This window comes from Lichenostomus cassidix, chromosome 4, assembly GCF_008360975.1.
Source record: "Lichenostomus cassidix isolate B80296 chromosome 4, HeHo_3.0, whole genome shotgun sequence".
NCBI classification, from domain to species: Eukaryota; Metazoa; Chordata; class Aves; order Passeriformes; family Meliphagidae; genus Lichenostomus; species Lichenostomus cassidix.
The window spans coordinates 21866103-21883605 of record NC_139484.1 but is presented as its reverse complement, the minus strand read 5'-3'; the positions used below and the strand labels follow the sequence as shown (position 1 = coordinate 21883605).

The window sequence follows — 17503 nt, the reverse complement described above, 5'->3', positions numbered from 1 at the left end:
GGGCTGAGTCACTAATGCAACTGATCAACAGTGAACATATCCCTGACACTTTGAACTGGTGGAGGAAAACATCCTGTGGGCCATTCCTTTGTATTTCTGAGCAAGAACACAGACCGACCCTATCATTAACCCTGGCAGTGTTTTTGGAGAGGTGAAACTACAAGCAAAAAAAGGAAGTTGCAGAGATGTGACCATCCTCCCAAAATTACCCATTTCAGATAAAATTCTTGATCTCAGCTCATGTCAGTAACTACCTCTGGAAATTGCAATCTGCAGAAGTGCAATGGAAGGAGAAATCAATATTTTCCTTACACCACTCATCACTATGTAGTAGTCTGAAAGCAGGACTCTGCTTCTGAAAACACATAGGTATCTTTACAAGTTTAAATGTTTAAAATCAACTGAATTACTTAATCAACAGGCACTTTTTTAGGCAATGCAAAAGAGGGAGCATAAAAAGATTTTGTTTTACTTGAATGTAAAGATGCACTTATTTTACACTATAGACAATCCTATTTTCGTTGTGTATATTAATATTTTAATAAAGTTTTTTTAAGTTGACCTTTTTAAACTGCCATTATTCAGAAGCAAACTAAAGCATATACAGTAACAAGAATTCAACTTATGAAAACAAAGCAACTTAGATTATTACATGGCCAAAGCAGTTTATTCTCCTACCTGCTTCCCATCCAGTGTACAAAGTCTCTTGACTACCCCCGAGTCTAACTTAATGGCTTCGGTGATGTCGTTCAAGACCTGTTCGAAGGAGTGAGCAGTCTTCTTGTTCAGCAGAATCCTCACAGCTTTCCGTGGCTTTACTCCACTCCTGATAACAGTCACCAGTTTGGGTTTAATGAAATCTTTACTCTCCTTCACTTCGCTCCTTGTGGATGACAAGGACGTCAAGGACCGACTGGAGCCAGTCCTTATGTTCACACACCAGTTCGGGTTGACGTTCTTGGTGTAATCAACTTTGCGGAACGGTTCATTGGATGCACACACGTAGCTCTCACCTGAAAAGAGGAGGACATTTGCACAGTTTAAGGGGCTTGGCAGCTACTTTGTCAACTTAAAAACGACACAAAACAAAAAAGACAAATATTTTGGGAGTGATTTTCCTGTATTTCGACAAGGAGGGCTGCAAATTATCAGAGCTATCCACCACTCAGAGTGCTTTCAACAGGTTTCAAAAGACCTCCGGTTTAGAAACAAAATAAAAAATGGTAGGGGGTAATGAGGAGGTTAAAAATATTTCATGTTTTTGGATTTTGAGTCCTTTTGCAAGTGCTTAAGTTACTTGAGCTCACAATAAATGACATTAAGAGCATTCTCCTACAGCAAATATCTAGGTCCTTCCCTATATATCCCTCAACCATATACTTCAAGATGCATACACCCATGTCTTTGTTTAATTATTTTACAACAGCAAGTTTTAACAGAATAAAATTTAAACATCTCAGGATATCCACCCTGAAAGCCTATTAATTTACCAGGAGTTACCACCTTTCTACCAAGAACACACATTTGAGATGTATCCACTTCAATATTTTTTAGACCAATGAACACCTGTTGAGGCCACAAATGAGTTTTTGAGACTATGAAAGTATAATAGGACATCTACACTTCCACAGTTTTAATTTCTTGCCTGGTTTGTTTAATTTCAAAGCTGGTTTGTTGAGGTTTTTTTGTTTGTTTGTTTTTTTAAAGAAGAAAAGATAACTGCTTGCTGCTTACCACAACTCTTTGGACACCTGATGGCAGTACTCAAGATGTAAACCATTACAAAGGACATCTTTAACTCTGGGTTATTTGTGTAACCCACATCCTTGGGGTATCACAAAATGGCATCCCAGGACATTCTTGAAAGCGCAGAGTATTGCCAGAAGGATGGAAGGTAAACATCACAAACTGACTGAATACACCACTCCGCCAGGCAGAAGAGCTACATATATCTTAAAAACCCTAACCTGTTCCAATGTTAAAGCTTAAGTTCACTGGTGAAAAAAACAAACTCACCTCTTACATGCACTGCAAGGTGAGTAAAGAGTAAACATACGTCTATTGGGCAGGATTGTAAGAGTTACAAGGTATATATCTACATTTAGATACATGCTGTAAAACTTTTAAATATTTTTACTTTCTGAACTCTAGTTTGGAGGGTTGATTTATCTTAGACATTGCAGAGATTATTCTAAAAGCAAGATACTAAACAATTTTCAAAGCCCTAAAGAATTACTGAGCTGAAAGACTTTCTTGTTTCTTTTCCAATACCAATTACACTGCTTTGTAGTTTATCTTGTATTTAGACCTTCTTGAAAGTCTACTTGCTGTATTTGAAAGAACACTGATTATAATTAAGCCAAGTTAAGAGTGATTTTGTTTGGGAAATTCTGTTAACCAGTTCTGCCTCCACAGACATCAGGAGGACTGTATTCCACTCCAAAGCTAGGAAACTGGGGTGAGGTTCTGTGGATGCCTTGCCTGTTCCCTTCCTCTTCACTCATTCCCATCATTCCTCCTCATGTTCACAGATCAAATGGTGCACAAAAACTGATAGAGACAAAGGTAGACTCCTTTCCCCCAAAAAATTAGTTAAAAGAAAGGAGGTGTTTTCAGCCCATAAACTGCTTGAAAAAGAGCTGAATGATGCACACTAGCACTAATTTACAGGTAGGAGAAAAAGAGCCCTCAGCTGCACACAGCTTTGTAAGGACTGTGGTGGTCTAGAAGCTTCTGCTGCCCCAGAACTCTATGCTAAGTTGCAACAAATCTCCAAGCAATCTGATTTTATCAAACCTGCTCTGAGCAAGACATTGGATGGGATGTCTTCAGAAAGTGCCTTTCTAAATAAGATACCCTGTGCTTTTAAAGGTGTGCACAGCTCTTGTTCAACAGCTGTTTTCCTCATCTATCCTGTTATTGCAAAATAGCATGAGATACTCAAGCAGCAGCAAAAGCTTCCCCCACCAGATCCTCCAACACTAGATTCAAGGGCTACGCTTGTTTTCTGAACCATTGCCAGTGTCTCTCTAAACTCAGTGCTGCCAAATGAGAAGCACCTCAAAGAAGCTGGCAGCTCTCATTCATACCAACAGCCTTACTAATTATACCTGCTGATCATTTTGTTATTCTCCCTTTACAGCTACCTCACTGGGTGACACAGAACCTTGTCATGGTGTAACTCCACACGGAGCACCACACTGAAGCTGCTCACTCCACTTGGTGCGACGGAAGAGGGAAAATCAGAATGGTAAAATAAAACTCATTGATTGAGATAGAGACAGTCTAACAGAGAAAACAAAAGCCACAGGTGCAAGCAAAGCAAAACAAGGAATTCATTCACCATTTCCCGAAGACAGGCAGGTGTTCATTCACCTCCAGGAACACCAGGCTCCATCATGGTAACAGTGACCTGGGAAGCCAAATGCTGTAACTCTGAACATTCTCCCTCTTCCTTCTTCTTCCCACAGATTTATAAGATGAGCATGATGTCATATGGTCTGGAATATCACTTGGGCCAGTTGGGGTCAGCTGTCCAGCTGCATTACCTCCCAACTCCTTTTTCCCCCAGCCCACTCACTGGTGGGATGGTGTGAGAAGCCAAAAAGGCCTTGGCTCTGTGTAGGCACTGCTCAGCAGCAACAAAACTTCCCCATTATCAACACAGTTTCCAGCACAAACCCAAAGCATCGTTCATACCAGCTACTATGCAGAAAATTAACTCTATTCCAGCCAAAACCAGCACAAACTCTTAGAACAGTCTGTCCATCTCCGTGCAAAAGTTTTAAATAAATTCTGTAAAGTACCTCAAAACTTGCCATCATTGAGCATGTTCAGAATTATCTTTTATGACTCAAAACCAATGCACTTCCTAGACAATTAAAAAAAAACCCAGCAAATGCACACAAGGTAACTCAAAGTTAAATGTCAGGGCTGAAATTTTAATTAACAAAGTTAAAAAAAAAATAAATTAAAGCTACTCAGAAACAGACTCTCAAACTGAAGTAAATTAATTGCTTTACATAAAGTGTAGGTAGAGAACAAAATGTCCCTTTGCTCAAAGATTTACCATAGAAGAGTTTCAGCAGGCTATGCTGGCTTAGTCTTTGCAGACTCATAATCATACACAGAGCATCTTCTTTGTACTATCATGGAATGTGACCTATTATCTCTCACAGATGTAATACAGCACCCTATAGGACAGCCAAAATTGTCCTTTTATAAAACTTTCAGTCAATATTTATCCAAAAGATTCTATATTTATTTAAAACAGCAATGTAAAACTCTTTGTCTCTTACTGGTTCCTTTGCTTGATGCTTGAATAAAATACTTTCTTGATTACCTAAAGGGGTTGCAATGCAGAATTCATCTTGTTACTTATTTTCCTTTAAGCAGAGAGCACAGTAACAAATACCAGGAAGTGCTTTCAAGTTGAAACAATGTATTAATAGAAAGAATTTCAAATTATTTGTTTCAGCTGCATTTAGCCAAGCCTTAAATTGAAGCCCAAACTCTTCCAGCTTAAAAAAGAAGGATAAAAATCAGCCAAAATGGATTATCATTTTTCCTGCTATTGGCAGATAAAGGAATGCCTAATTACTTGAAAACTGTAGTATATTAGAGATTGTTTAGTATGTGTTTAAAAGTCCATGCCTGCTTTCATTTCCTAGACATATAAGTACGAGTTTCACATGGAAAACAGATTTTACTACTACACCTGCAAGGCAGGCACATATGGCAGGACTACAGCAAGAGCTGTAAGTGAGAAAACACATTCACTGAGTGACTTGCTTGTTTGATGACTAAAAGACAAAGGATGAAGTTCTGAAATTATTACTTAAGTATCTAACGATTTCACCACAGCCAGGGCTTCACCCACAGTTTATAAATGCTATTGAAAATCTGCAAGATATGAAAAAAACCAAGAAGCAATATAAGGAACAATTAGGAAGCCAATTGCTGCTCTCTGGATAAAGCATGGTTTTCTAGGAATGAGTTAAATATTTATTTGTTTGACAGGGTATACAATTGACTACTTAACAGATGAAAATATGTAAGGAAAAGAATGGCAGGGATAACTTAAATCACACTCAAAGTTAACTACAGGAAACTTTCCTACAGAATGGTGTATTCAAAAAGCATGCCTGAGAAAACACCATTTCTTGATAAGCAAGCATTAATAAAGGTGTGCTATTGTTTAAATTATTTTAGTCATCCTCCAAAGTAGAAAGTGCATTTATGTATATCTGTTTGGAAGAAACAGCAAATCATTTGTAGAAGGGTTATTGCTTTTTTACCTTTTTTTTTTTTTGGTAGGTAAGAACCTGGAGAATGTGATATTATATACCATATTTGCTCACAGCTCTCATGTATGACCTGATTTTAAATCTGTTTGGGATTAATTCATGTACACACTTTTGATAATCTCCACAATCTTCCAGAAAACTAATATTTATGAAATATAACACATAATACTTGATTTTTGAGGGGGTCTGGAGGGATTCAACCAATCAAATTGATTTTAAACATTGTTCTCAAAGTAACAGTTACCTGTATAATTAAAAATCACAAACATGTTTCACTGACTGCCCTGAATGAGATTTTTCATGTGTCTAACCTAAATACTTATCATCCCAAATAAAAGGGAAATATTTTCTGAGACTTTAGTGGCATTTTGATCAGGCTGCAGCTTTGTTATCTTCTTGCATTTGTACATCTACCAGCCCTAGAAAGTTGACACAACTCCAAAAAGAGGCATAAACAATACTTCAGGTATTTTCACTGCTGATTTCAATATGGTCAATTTTATGGTTTGAAGGTCCACTTTCTATTAATAAACGTGAAACAGTTTAGAGCTAATGCATTCTAACTTTAACTAGTACAGAGTCACTGCTTACTGAAAGTATATACCATGTAGTTTAGCTTACATTAACATTAACATGAATCAGCTCCCTAAGTTTCAGACCAGAGCATGAATTTAGTCACCAATATCACCCTGAGATTTGCAGGTAAAGAAGTAAACTAGAGGCTAATGGAGTAGTAAGATCTATTAAGCAATACTTTCTTCTTTTTATTTAAATGCAGAGAAAAATGCAACAATTACAGGCGTAGGTGACATCTGGGACTCTTGAGCCCAGCCAAACTATTCTACAGCAGAAAGCTCAACCAGGCTGCAGAGCAGTTTTGGCAGAAGTCTGAAACCTCCTTATAAGTTCACAGTATAATTTCAACAGAGCATATGTGCCATCCATCCTATGATTCATGATAGTACCCAGAGCAAGCTAAAAGTGCCAGTTCTTGCATGAAGAAATCCTGCTACCTCCAAAAACTCCTCAAATGGTGCATATGCTAACTTAAAAGGAGAAACATCTGCTGGTATTTTGGGTCACAATAAAATCAGCAGAGTAAGTCTGCTTCTGATTCTCCAGGTCTTAATAGCATTAGAAAATCAGCTAGAAGAAATGAAACGTTGCCTATTGACAAGGAAATATTACCTGCCTCTAAATAATTTAGCTGCACTGAATTAATAACTAGATGCACTGTCCATGAAGCAAAACCTGGATGTGTGCTGTGTATATGGTTTAGGCTCACTGTAGAAAGATTCCAGTTTCAACCAGCCAACAGTCTAAACACAACTCTCGCCATTCCCCGACAAGAGTAGAATACAGATGATGAACACAGAGGATGGAAAGACATCCACAAAAAAGGAAATAAGACTACACTGGTCAATCTGACTGACAAATACCTATAGGTCATCAGCTGCCTAAATAGTGGTTGGGTTACTTAAAAACTCATCCACAAAGTTTTTCTTTTGCCATCTATTTCTTCAATACTAACCCCCAGGAAATGTGCCTAGCTCACCTGTCAAGATAAAAATGCATGGATAAGGAGAGTAGGCTGTATGCTTAGTAGATGAGGGGAAGGCTGTGGATGTGTCTGTCTGGGGTCTATCTAGACTTCAGTAAAGTGTTTCACCCCATCTGCCACAGCATCCTCCTAAAAAACTGGCTGCTTGCAGCTTGTGTGGGTGGACTCTTCAATAGGTAAAAATCTGGCTGGATGGCTGGGCCCAGAGAGCTGTGGTGAATGGAGATAAATCCAGTTGGCAGCTGGTCACTCATGGTGTTTCCCAGGGCTCAGCTTTGGGGCCAATCCTGTTTAACATCTTTGCTGATGCTCAGACAAGGGGATTGAGTGCACCCTCAGTAACTGTGCAGAAGACACTAAACTGGGTGGAAGTGTTGATGTGCTCAGTGGATGGAAGGCTCTGCTGGAGACCTGGATAGACTTGATCAGTGGGCTGAGGACACAACTGCAGGAGCTGCTGAGGACACAACTGCAGGAGGTCCTGCACCTGAGTCATAACAACCCCATGCAATGATATACAGGTTGGGTGAGGAGTGGCTTCAGAGCTGTTCAGCAGAAAGGGACATCTGGGGGTGCTGGTTGACAGGAGCTGAACATGAGCCAACAGAGTGCCCATGTGCCCAAAAAAGCCAGTGGAATCTTGGTCTATATTAGCCAGCAGGACCAGGGAAGTGTTTGTTTCCCTGTAATCGGCACTGCTGAGGCCACACCTTGAACACTGCATTCAGTTTTGGGCTCCTCACTTTCAAAAGGACTTTTGAGATGCTGCAGCATGTCCAGAGAAGAGAAATAAAGCTCATGAATGATCTAGAAAACATGTCTTATGAGAAATGGCTGAGGGAGCTGGGTTTGTTTAGTCTGGAGAAGAGTAGGCTCAGGGGGGACCTCATGGCTCTCTACTACTCCCTGAAAGGAGGCTGTAGAGAAGTGGGGTTGGTCTCTTCTGCCATGCCTGCAGTAAGAGGAATAGAGGAAATGGCCTTAAGCTGAGACAGGGGAAATTCAGATGAGATATTAGAAAAAAATCTTTTCACTGTTAGGGTAGCCAGGCAGTGGATTAGGTTCCTCAGGGAGGTGGTGGAGTCACCATCCTGCAGGTGTTTAAGAGGCATCTGGATCTGGGGACATGGTGAAATGGTTTAGGGGTTACAGTGGTTTAGAGGTTACTGTGGCAGCGCTGCGTTGATGGTTGGACTGAATGATCTTAAAGGTCTCTTTCAACCCTGATTATTTTATAACTCTACATGAACTATTCTAAATTGAGCCATGCCATATTAGGTACTAATGAAAAAACTAGGATACATCTTGCCCTTTTGTTTTAAAAGTGTCACATGTGCAGTTTTGAGGGAACAGCTGCCTGACCATTTGGGGCTCTTCACAGCACAACTTTTGTGAGTCAAACCTCACTGCTAGGCATTTAACAAATAGCCTAAAAACATTCAGACTTTTTGTCCTTGAAAAATGGAGACTACTAAAGAAATACTTCCAGATATTTCGTTTTCCCTAGCATTAGGTTAGAAACCAGCTATTGATATGCCACATAGTGAGCACCAAAAGGAATGAATTAAGCATGCAATGCTCAAAAATCCTCAATAGGGATATTTGAAACAAAAGCATCTGAATGAGGTTTTCTGGCTTGTTTTTTGCAAGGTTAATAACCACCATCTCCTGAAAGTCACATGAAGGATCCCTTTTTATATGGCTCTCTGCATAACAAAGTGATATAGCTGACGCAGGTAAAAACATCCCTAGGGTAGGAAAACTGTTTCCATATTTTTTAAGCCTGTGTTCCCCTGTGAATCCCACAGGACAGGGCAGGTATCAAGATAGATTTCACCTATTCACCTCATGTTCCTCAGCTTCTTTGGGTGCAACTCTTTGGTTTCAAAGGTACCAAAAGCTGCTAATTCAGCACAGCAAGGTAGTTATTAGGGCGATTAACCTCCTAACTTTAGGAAACACAGCAGAGTACCATTTCCATGTTCTGTAACACAAAGCCAAGCAGATTTCCGGGACAGCGTATTTAGAGCATATATGACTGATCTAAAAATAAAACCCCTTTTATGAAGGATTAGGTTATTCCAATTTCTCTTTCCTTCCTTCCTTTGAGCAACTTCCCTTCTCATCAGTTTTTTACAATTCACTTTCATATCACCCTTAATAATGCTGTATAAGTCACAATCTTTCCTCATCTACAGCACTCAGAGCTCCCTATCCACTTTTTAAAACCTGGGATGACAACCAGGATTCTAGCAGATGACTAACTGCTACTAGTTCTCTTTCAACTTAATTTAGACAAGAGGTGCAGGTAACAGCTTCCTGCAGGCTTTCACAGAACACAGAACAGCTGGGGTTGGAAGAGACCTCTGGAGGTTCAGCCCCCTGCTCAGGCAGGGTAAAATCTTTCACAAGACAGTCAATGCCACCTGGTATCAAACACACCTAACACCATGTGCAGAATCCACAGGAAGTAAATAAACCTTTTCAGGTAAACTACAACTCCCCTATCCCTGAAACTAGGAGATGGATGCTGGTGGAGCTCTTATCTCACCTGAATGGGAAGTCAACTAAGAATTACATCCACATTTCACATCCACATTCCATTGCTCCCAAACTACACTGTCACTACAGTGATCTGAACACATATTTGGAAGAATATGCTTTTAGTGTTTTTTAATCCTTCTTTCATCCTCCCTTTTTACCCTTCTTTATTCAATCTGCTACATTTGCCTCTTTTTTTTAAAGCATTACAGCTTCTGGCTTTAGCACAGGAGGGTAATCATACATTTTGGAACAAGTAAAAATACAAAATGCCTACTTGGTGTTACCATCTGCTTGCCCCAACAAGAGAAAAGATATTATTGACCTAATACAACAGTGCACATCAACTAAAATCATGGGTACTTCATGCAGGATTAAAATGTAATAGGCAGCAACAACAATGGTCTAAGCCAGAAAAAACTTGGGTTGTTCAACACCTCATTTAAAAACACATTCTCTTACTCGGTATTAGTGAGGCAGAGCTCATTTCTGTTGATCAGATATTGCCCTGTGCTACACATCCTGGCCATGTATAAGGACTGCCCTGCCCAGAACCTTCCCAAAGACTTCCCTATAGATGTGATGCCAGTTGATTTTGTGCACATCCATGCAGACAAAACTACTGACATTTTAAAAAGGACTGTATTAATTAAGCATTGTTGTTGAAAGAACAAAGACTCTCAGCCATTTTTCTCAAGAACTAGAAAGATTCCCATTAGATGAAAAATCAACATAACCTCTCTTTCCAGGAATAAAGTCTGCACTTGGTTTCCTCTCCCAAAATCCAACAATAAGTCCCAACTTTGCAGCAGACTTTTACAATCAGCATTCTCCATGTCCTCCACCAGCAAGACAATGAAAGCAAAGAGACAAAGCATAACCAACATCCACGTAAAACACATAGCTCAGGACTACAGAGCTGCACATTTCTATTACCATTGTGTTATGCTTTAGGAAGCCCACATTTTTAGGAGAAACTGAAGGAAACTGATGAACACTTAAATAGCTAATTTTGGTAGAAAATAAAAATTAATCTGCTCCATTTTTTATATTGAAGGGTAAGTATAAAATTACACATAGAATGTCCTATTCAAAAGTAAAAAGTAGTGTTATGTCTGAGAGTAAAGCTGAAAGAAAGAAAATTGTAAGAAAGTCATAATAGTCCCAACCCCCACCCCCTCTCTGGATCTGCCTGCTCAAACAGATCAGGAGCAGACATTGACATTCTTCCCTCCTCCCTTTCTAAGAAAAGAGTGAAAACTGTCAAACACATGAGCCATGATGTTTCCTAATCTACAGGGGCTGAGAATATAAATTATATTTGCCTCAGGCTGGTCCAGCAGAGCATGCCTCTTTGATTGTCATATCCAGTTAAGAAAAGCAATATGCTTAAAATGGAGCTTCTATTTTTGACTAATAAACATGATCTGGTACAATTTTCGACTGGCTCAACTCATAACAGCAATATTTGATATGCTCAGTATGTCTATGCATTAGCCATTTTTCCCTTAAAATGACAAACAGCAAAACAGATTGCCAAATACACCCAAACTCGAAAATAACATTTATCAGTGACTCAATTCAGCTCATTATGATACCAAATTTGATGCTGCCAGCTTTTATATCCCAGACAGATATTAACCTGATAAGTAGCAAATAAGCCTTAAAGAGTTTGCTTGCACTTGGACACGTCACTGTCCAAGAGCTACACACACAGGCTGGAGCTGAGAGAGGTTTACTGCAGATCTTGCTGGCTTGGCAAGGTTTGCTGAGCACTCACCTTCTGCTCACTGCATGGATCTGCCACTACTGAACCTGAACTGCTGTGACTCCATGTCCCAGTTCAGGAACACTGGGAATGTGCCAAGAGACCAGCGAGCTCAGTATTGCATCACACAGCCATGGCCCGTCTGGTGCTCAGCCTGTGGCTGGCATACACTACAGCACTTCACTTTTATTTTCCGTTCTGAAAATGTTAAAAAGCAATTCAGCAAAACACCATTCGAAACTACTTCTGGTGCTACTGCAGTTCAAGCTTTCAGACAACACCAATGTTGGAGTATTTATTTGAGGGCAGAAATTCAAGCTTGCTGTGCTGCAACTAGAAGAAAAAGGAAAATAAACCCAAACCAAATCTCTTTCAGCACCTCAAGAATAAAACAGCTGGCAAAAAATTCAAATAATTTCAAGGAATGATGGATTCACTACTCGTTTGCTGTCCTTTCCTTCCTACATATACTTTTCTTTCTCTGTGGTGATTAGTCTTACACTGGTAAAGTTTTTAGCATGCTAACTGGAGAACTAATACTAATCCAATTTTGATGCTGTAGGATTTTCTTAAGATTCCTGAGCGTTGTATTGGTCATGGATAGATGACTAAGTAATTGGGACTCTTTTTTCCCCCCCTTTTATTTCATTGAGACAGCTTGGAAGTGGCATTTGGATTGTGACATTTATTTTGCTTTATTCTTCCAGTGAAGAGCCACAACAAAGGTTATGCTTGCAATGAGTATTTGAAGAGACAAAGAGTAAGTTTTACTTTCAGTTATTAGAGTTGTGAGAGTATATGCTGCATTTATACTGCTGTCCAGCAAGTAATTATGTCTTTGTTTCAAGTTCTAAATGCTTAATATCATTTCTGCTACAACATTTTAAAAGTCACCCCAAGTTATCACCAGTTTTACCTCCTTTCCCTTCTGTCACTACTTCAGCATACTGTATTTTTTTAAGGTATCTCTGAATTAACCACCAAATCATGAGAATTTTTTATTTACTTCATTTCTTTTGTCACCCCAGGGTCAGCATTTCACTCTACAACCATTTAATGTTTCCTCTGTTTTCACTGTAGAGCAGCTTTATGGTCAATCACATAAGTCCTCAGCACAATGTTACTATCAGGAGGTGCCCTTCCATGCACACTTTTTTTAAAGGAGACCCACTTGACACAGCAAATACTCTAGCCTCTCCTCTTTCCCTTCCATGTTGCGGAGCAGCTGGTCCCTAACTCCCAGTGCCCTTACTGGTGGATTTCATAAAGGTCTTCAGGTCCCCTTTCCCATTAAATTCTCCAGGTGTGATTCAGCACTGCTTTGAAAAGTAAAGCATCTAAACCAAAGCTTAAAGGACAGGTAGCTGAAGGCCTAGGAAGCAGCAGGCATTGGAAGGCCTACATATCCTTCTCTCTTAATGCAAACCAGCTATCCCTGGCACACACAGTCACTGGGTAGAAGACTGCAGTAGCTGATGTATTAAATACCTGAGGACAACCATCCATGGTGAACCTCACAGCGTGCACAACTTAACCAATGAGTTTGGAAAGCATGCAATGCTGAGCCTCAACTGTATTTTAAGACATCAGGTGAAAAGACTGGGGAATTCTGCTCCTCATTCCGATAATTATCACTCCGCACAAAAAGGAGCATATGTCTCATCCACAAAATAGTATTTCTGGTCCCATTTTGAGAAAGTGAAGCACTGCTCTGTTCAGATTTGCAAAGTCTAAGCCACCTCAGCAGCTAAGTGACATTATGAAAAGCTACTTAGGAGCAATTCTGAAATAGACCTGACTCTATAACATGCTTTTAAAAGTCAGACAAGATAGATAATTGCCTCTATTAACATGGATCTGGTCACATTTGAAACTAGGACTTTACACCTGCTAGTTTTAATAAGAGGTAGGGTATAGATACTCTTTTTTCACAGCACTGTGTGAAAAAAGGGGTTGGGGCTTCCTCTCTGAAAGCTGAAGCCACTGTGAGTCAACAATGATACTTAGGGAACTAAATTACAGCATTTCCCTCTCTTACAAGTGAAAGGTAGCCAAGAACTTTACACTTCTTGCAGATGAAAAGAGCACCTGCTGCTTAACTACCCTTGGAGTCAAGCCCAGCGCATGCAGATGGCAGCACTCGGGTGACGGGAGAAGTGGATGGTCCGCACTGGGAAATCGAGGCCCTGCCGCCCCTCACAGCAGCGGGCAACCGCGGCCACTCGCCCTCAAGGGCCCTGGGGCTGCCAGTGGTCACCAACGCGACCTGTCCGCCTTGATCAGGGTAGCGGCTGCAAAGCTCAGCCCAGGGAGAGCCCGCAACCCATCAGGTCCCACGGTCACCTCCACCCGCACCTTGACGTCCCTCCTCACCTTCCACCAGCTCGTCCAGGCTGGTGAGCTTCTTGCTGCCATCGATGGTGTAGATGGTGCGGACCCCCTGGGGCAGGTTCACGTTGTCCGACAGGGACCGGGTGAGCTCCACCAGGAGGGCGTCGAAGGAGCGGAAGCGGTCGGGGGAGATGGCGTACACCAAGCCCTTGAAGTACCTGTCCCCGTTGCGGTAGAAGCGGGCTTTGCGCGCCTTCTTCTCGGAGCTGAGCGCCTGCAGGGTGCGGGTGCGGTAGAGGCTGCAGTGGGCGCTGTGCGCCGGGCTGGGCACCAGCCCATTGCCCCGCGGCCCCGCGCCGCCGGACCCGGAGCCGCCGCGCCGCGGCCCGGAGCGCTGCTGCCGCTTGTCCCGCTCCTCGAAGTGCTCCAGCTCGATGCTCCGGCTGCTCGCCATGGGGAGCCGCCTGCCCGCCCTCCCGGCTCCGCTACGGGCTGCTAAGCCTGTCCCCCGCGCTCGCAAGGGCTCGGCCGCCTAATTCAGCATCGCGCCCGGCCGCTGTCGCCGGCAGGCTGCGGCTGAGCGCGGCGCCCGCCCTGCCCCGCCACGGCAGCCCCGGCCCCGCCGCTACCCGCTGCTGCGCCCGCGGCCGCGCACAAAAGCATCCCTCACGCCGAGCGCGGCGCCCCTCGCCTACGGGCGATGCCGGGGGCCGAGCGAAAGGCTCGGAGCAGCCCCGCGGCCGCGCCCCCGCGCCGTGCCCATGCGGGCTCGCACAATGCGCGGGTCCCCTGCTCAGCCTCTTCCCCGCTGGCTCCGCCGGGCAGCAGCGGGGCCGGAGCGCCTATTCCGCCGGCTCCGGCTCTGCTCCGGGCGCAGTGGCACCGGCACTGCCGCTCGGCGCGGGGAGCGGCGCAGCCTCCCGGCTCCCCGGCGGGCAGGAGCCGCTGCCGCCCTGGGCAGGGAAGCAGCCGCAGCGGATCGGGCGGGAGCGGCGCGCTGGCGGCCCGGCCGTGGAGCGCAGCGGAGCAGAGCAGAGCAGAGCGGGCGGGGCGCGGGGGAGGCGCCAGCTCGGAGCGCGTCCGGCGCGGGGGCGGGATCGGGATCGGCCGTGGGAAGGGAGGGAGCGGCGGCTCGGGGGGAGCGAGAAGGGAAAGGGGTCCTTCTAGGAACAGAGAACGAATTGGGAGGAACAACTTTCCCACGGGGTTAACGCTGTCCTTGTCACTCGCTGCGGCGGCTCTGGCAGGAGCGGTCCAAGGATCCCCCGCTCATCAGGCGCACCTGCGGAACTGCCAGCCAGCCCTCTCCCGGCGTTACGTGGGCTCAGTCACTAGGTTAAAACGCTAAAAATGCTTCTAGAGTTCCTTCTGTACGGTCCTCAGCCTAAAATATATCCCGCGGGGCAGAAAACAGCGCATCCCTGTCATTTGCGGAGGAACTGCTTTACCAGGACGTGTAGTGATAGGACATGGGGTAAAGGATTCGAACTGAGAGTAGGTGTAGATCGGATATGGGGACGAAATTGTTCCCTGTGAAGGTGGTGACGCATTGGCACAGGTTGCCCGAAGAAGATGAGTATGCCCCATCCCTGGAAGTGTTCCATGCCAGGTTGGATGGGGCCCTGTGCAACCTGGTCCCTTGAAAGGTGTTCCTTCCCAGGGCAGAGGGGTTGGAAGTAGGTCATCTTTGAGGTCCCTTCCAGTCCAAACCATTCTGTTTCCATGATTTCCTTTTGCATTTGCCACCACCTCGCTCTTTGGACTCAACCCTGTTCACACAGTCTAAACCTCCTAAATGTGCTGCAGCCCGCGTTCCATGGCTTCCCTTGGGATCTTCTCAGTGCTCCTGAGGCTGCTCAAATCAAATTCAGTTTTCATAGCAGTGGCCAACAAATGCACTGAAATGAACGCAATTTCAATGTTTTTCCAACTTATTTTCAACTATTACAGAATATATTTTGTTTTCTTGGCATGATGAGAATGTAAAAAAACATAAAAGCTTTTACAGCTACATACATGTTTTCACTTTTTTTGGGTCTTTTGCATTGGGAAGTTCCAGTAGTGTTATGTCATTACAGGTGAGCACAGTTTGTGCTCTTCTGTCCAATAATCTTTGCCACACTTTTGATGGATTTATTATTTTTCTCTTTTTATGTTTTGAAATACCAATAAAATTAAGCACTTTGTTACCCTTATTACTGGGTTTCTTACCAAGGAGATTAAACATCTAGCTACAATATTCTAAAGACAATACATGGAAAACATCAGTGAAACTCTTTATTGAAGTACCAACTTCTGGGGTGCCTGGAAACCCTGACAAGCAAAAACAAGTGATCAACCATGGAGCTGGATTATTTCCTCTGGTGGTAAAATCAACAAAAAGAACTGAATGAAGGGGAAATTTAGTTACAGTCAAGGCATGAATACACCTGCTGAGATTAGACATGCAGGTCTTGCCTAGGAACCAGGACCTGGAATCCACAAACCAGTAGGGAATGATTTTTTAGGCTGGTATTGATATGTAGTCTCTAGTCCTGATTACAGGCAACATTACACAAACGAAATTCAAACTCACCTGTGTAACTTTGCTCCAAAGAGGATTGGTCTCAGCTGCAAAGTTATATTTTTTTCCCTATGGTACCACATTGCATGGCCATGTCTAGCCTTTGCAAAACAAGTCACATTACTTAGTTCAAACCTCAGCTAGATGTTTTTTGGACTAACTTTTTTCAATTTGCTCAGAAGCAGGTCACAAAACCCCAGGGAAATTTAATGCCTTCCTTGTACACACCTTTTGTCTCCTCTGAGCTGTTGACTATTGCCACAGTACAGTGCCCAACTGTGTGCAGAGGACTCATGAAGACTAACATGTAAAATACACATACATATGAATTGCATGTATTAGCTGTGTCTGTGACTGAATATAGGTTGGAGAATCCAGTGCCAGGGTTAGCATTTTGTCAGTTTCAAGTTGTTTTGCTGGGTGGTAGGAAATGTCATGTGCAGGACTTGCTCTGACTTCTGAACTCACTAGGTAGCAATGGGATGGAGGAAAAGGAAATTTATACAACCTCTGGTAAAATAAAGCTAACAGAGAATTCTCCAACTTTGACCAGGAAAATTCTCTCTTCTCCTCAAAGGATATTCCTGCTACAGTGAATTTTTGAAGTGTGTAGAGCAACTGTGTTTTATAGAGCATTTAAACATGAAATTGACTTCTGGTCTGTGAAACTGAACTACTTCTATATTAAGAGACTATTTACAGAGATGTTGGAAGTCGATCTGCATGTGTAATTGCCAAGGAAATTTCTGGTGACACCCCAAACATGGTCCTACAACTTGTGCTTTTTCTTTTTTTTTTGTTCTCCTCAGATGTTGTGTGTATTTTTAATAAGCTCCATGAGCCCCCTTGAGAATGGTTCACAGTGCTTCTATTGCTGTATATGCTTTGCCTTTTCCTTGCCACCTTGTTTCCCCTGCAGAGCTATCTGTAGTTAAACAGATGTTTTAAAAGTCTTTTCAAGATGAGGAATATAACCCCCAAACAACCCCACATGCAGCTGAAGGACATTTGTTGTTACACATTAGAAAATTAATGTGGTTAATATTCAGTCCTGTATGAACTGAGCTATGCATTCCCACTGTCTTCTTCCAAAATAGGGTTGACAAATGAGCAGTTCACTTAACAGCAAGCAAGGTTACATGTACAAATGATACCTTGCTTATTAACCTAAATCTCCTGATACTGTAAAAACGTGACATTCATTCTTGTGATATTCTTATTCTATAAATACACATTTCCTGCTTGAAAAGAAAAGTGCTTCCAGTTTTCATGTCCAGCTAATTAATCTGTTCTCTTGCCTGATTTTGCTTTGGTTTTGTTCTTTCTCTTTTATTGTGGTAGGCATAATGGATTCTTGGTTTAAATCTCTTCTTGCACGTAGAAGAGCTCCCATGTGGTTTTATTGCTTGGTTGATTAGTTGGTTGTTTTAAAA

The 17503-nt window shown here is 42.6% G+C and overlaps 1 protein-coding gene across 9 annotated transcripts in view; it reads right to left on the bottom strand.

Annotated features, from left to right (window-relative positions):
• The window catches only part of DCLK2 (doublecortin like kinase 2), a 77111-nt gene extending 63150 nt beyond the window's left edge, over positions 1–13961 (bottom strand). For all 9 annotated transcript variants that reach the window (XM_085058226.1, XM_085058227.1, XM_085058228.1 and 6 more), the window contains exons 1-2: positions 13550–13961; positions 679–1013 (exon numbers count right to left, since the gene is read on the bottom strand). In XM_085058226.1, coding sequence (XP_084914352.1) covers positions 679–1013; positions 13550–13961 — 747 coding nt within the window. The remainder of the gene's footprint in view (positions 1–678; positions 1014–13549) is intronic.
• Positions 13962–17503: the final 3542 nt, after the last annotated feature.